Source organism: Apis dorsata, unplaced genomic scaffold, assembly GCF_000469605.1.
Source record: "Apis dorsata unplaced genomic scaffold, Apis dorsata 1.3 scaffold_74, whole genome shotgun sequence".
Taxonomy (NCBI): domain Eukaryota; kingdom Metazoa; phylum Arthropoda; class Insecta; order Hymenoptera; family Apidae; genus Apis; species Apis dorsata.
Window position 1 is genome coordinate 1,113,596 of NW_006263372.1, and position 2,851 is coordinate 1,116,446.

Consider the following 2,851-nt stretch of genomic DNA (forward strand, 5'->3'; position numbering starts at 1 on the left):
GTGACAAATAGATGAACATTTGATAATGAAATTTTATAAAAAAGAAAAACAGACTTGTTTCCACAAACTTGAAGATGCATTTTTGCGATACAAAACTGTGCATCCATATTCAGGATGAGTAAGGTGCAGGCACTCGAAGCGGTGTGAGGAAGTGGGTGTAAAGCCGGATTCTCGAATCCAAGGGCCACCGCCACGGTGGCCCATTTCGACGGTCGTTCGAGATCCCTTGCGAATCGTGGAATTCGCACGAATGGCATCGGTTATTCTTATCGTGCAATTTCCACGGTTCTCGAGTAAGTGGATGGACCATCACGCTTTGGCCTTGTTCTCGTGCCTCTCTTTGCTTCAATTCTCTTTTAATCCTCTTTTCTTAACAGACAGGAAAGTGAATCTTCTCTGTCTTCTTTTATCTCTATGTGTAAAGAATTATACATGTTACACATGTTATCTTGAGTGTTGTTGAATGAAGAGTGAGTGAAAGGGGGATGATTAATTTTCAAGGTATTTTGAAATATCGTTTTGATGCCTTTTTCTTTTTTAAACTTGGAAATTTATAAGTGAAAGGCAACTATGGATAGTAACTATATAAGAATTCTATTCGATTTATCGTTTTTTTTGTTGATTTATATTATATTGTGATGTTGCTCCTCCCTTTTTGATTTATCTCCTTTCGATTCTATTTTTTTTGTCGATTTACTGTTACTCCACGATTTATTGTCTTTCAATATCGATTTAAATATACTTTTTGGAAAAATATTTCAAAAAGATTGGATTTTGAAAGTTTTCAATCGCTCTCATATTTATATCACTTTGTTTAAAGTATCGTATCTACTTCCAATACTAATTAATCAATATATTTTAAAAAAAAAATGAAATTAAAAATTGAAAGAAAAAATATCTTCGTTTCGTTCACAATCTGTTTCTGTATATCAATGATATTATCTCGAGTTATATATTATAATAATTATATATATTATAATAATTACCTCGACATATGATAAGATTAAAATTAATAATACGAATTCTTGACTGCAAAAAAGTTGTCAAGTGTCACTTTTTTTCTCGAAAGGAAAAAGAAATCGATATTTTAAATATAAACGCGTGCTCGCGATGTTACGTGATTGCACGGTTTAATCAGGTCAAATTAATTAATTTTTCATATCTTGAATTGGATGGAAGCTAATCGACTATGGCGCGAAAATTAATTCGTTTCGTTGATTAAGCATCTCTTAATAAGTCGTTCGATAGAATTTGCAGTCAATTAATTTTACGTGCAAAATTACCATAATTATTTTTGCAATACGTCAACGACCTCCTTTATCTTCGTCAATATTGAAACTGAATGACAAAATTTAATCCTTTCAAATTTTTCTTTTCTCGAATATTCATATTCAAAAGTATGAATTTTATTGGCGAATAAACATTTTTTTTTTTTTTTAATGGAATAATTCGAAAAAATTTTCCGGAGTATAAATAGCCCGATTGAGATGGCCACTTTTATCCAGTGTTATCGATAACAAATTCTTGGGGAGGGGTGGTCACGTGGTTTCACGGGAAAAGTGAGTTTTCCTCGATAGTTGGCGAGAACAATTAGATTGGTTTAACCCATCGACCTAATTTCGAGGAAGGATTATTAATTGAACGCATTATAACTTGAACCAGTGTCCTGTTTCTATTAGATCCGGACCATTATAAGAATCTGTTAGGGATAATTCGTTTATTAAAAGTAAAGGGGATGAAGAAACGAAAGAATTACGTTTTATTCAAAAAAACACATTTGCAAAAATAGTGCATCATTGTGTTTTTAATAATAATGGTGGAACAAGTGAAAAAGGATAGATCGAGCACTGATTAAGAAATTATTGGTCGAAGAAGTAGCGTGGATCAATCATTGACTGGAACAGTAGAAAAAGACAGTCAGAGGCAGATGAGGAATATAATAATTTAATTTAATTTTTGGTTTTCGAGAATTTAAAATTATTATAAAAATATTTGATTTTATTCCATGTTGTATCTTTTGCACAATATTTAATATTTAAAATATATTTATATTATATTGATGAATTTCAACCTGTTAATCATGCAACAATGCATCTAGTTTATTATACACGAATTGAGTTCAAGTTATAGTGATATGGATGGTTGCTCATGGTGACAAATTGGTCAGCTTAGTGGTTACGGTAAACCTGTCGATATATAGAAAATACGTTTAATTAAATTTGCGAAAATATAATTATAATATATTGCGAAAATTATTGAAATAAAAGATAATAATAGTAATGATAATAATTAGTAAAAGAATCATGCAACATTTGAGAAATATATCTATATTAATAAAAACTATATAATACTCTATACTAATATATTATTATAATATTGGACAATTAATTGGAACAAATAATAACATGTAACTGAAAAACATCATGGCGTAATGCGTAAGTTCCTAGACTTTAAATCTAAAGATCCTCCGTTCAAATCCACATATTATTGTTCTACATTTTTTCTTGTTTTTTCTGTAATATATTAGCATTATTTATGCTAACACTAAAATATATTACGATACTAATAATATAAATTAATCATAGGCTAATATTTCTACTACTAATATATTTCTATAATACTTAAATACACTATAATAACTATTATATTATATTAGATATTTAATAAAATTAATTATTAATAATATATTATTATACTAGTACTGATACTAATTTACTAATTACTATGGTATACTAATTTACTACATTAAAAACGTAAATATGTTGCAGGTGGATCGTGCGGAGAACGAGGAGGGCCAGGGAGGGGGTGGTCTGTCGACGTCTTCGGCGGGCTGCAGCGGTGCTTCCGGTTC

General features: G+C 30.1%; 1 protein-coding gene across 1 annotated transcript in view; it reads left to right on the forward strand.

Moving 5' to 3' along the window:
• Window positions 1-2,851, forward strand: part of LOC102675942 — a 94,934-nt gene that overhangs the window by 90,570 nt on the left and 1,513 nt on the right. Inside the window, exon 3 of the mRNA XM_006610676.2 lies at window positions 2,769-2,847. Within this exon, the coding sequence (XP_006610739.1) occupies window positions 2,769-2,847 (79 nt within the window). The remainder of the gene's footprint in view (window positions 1-2,768; window positions 2,848-2,851) is intronic.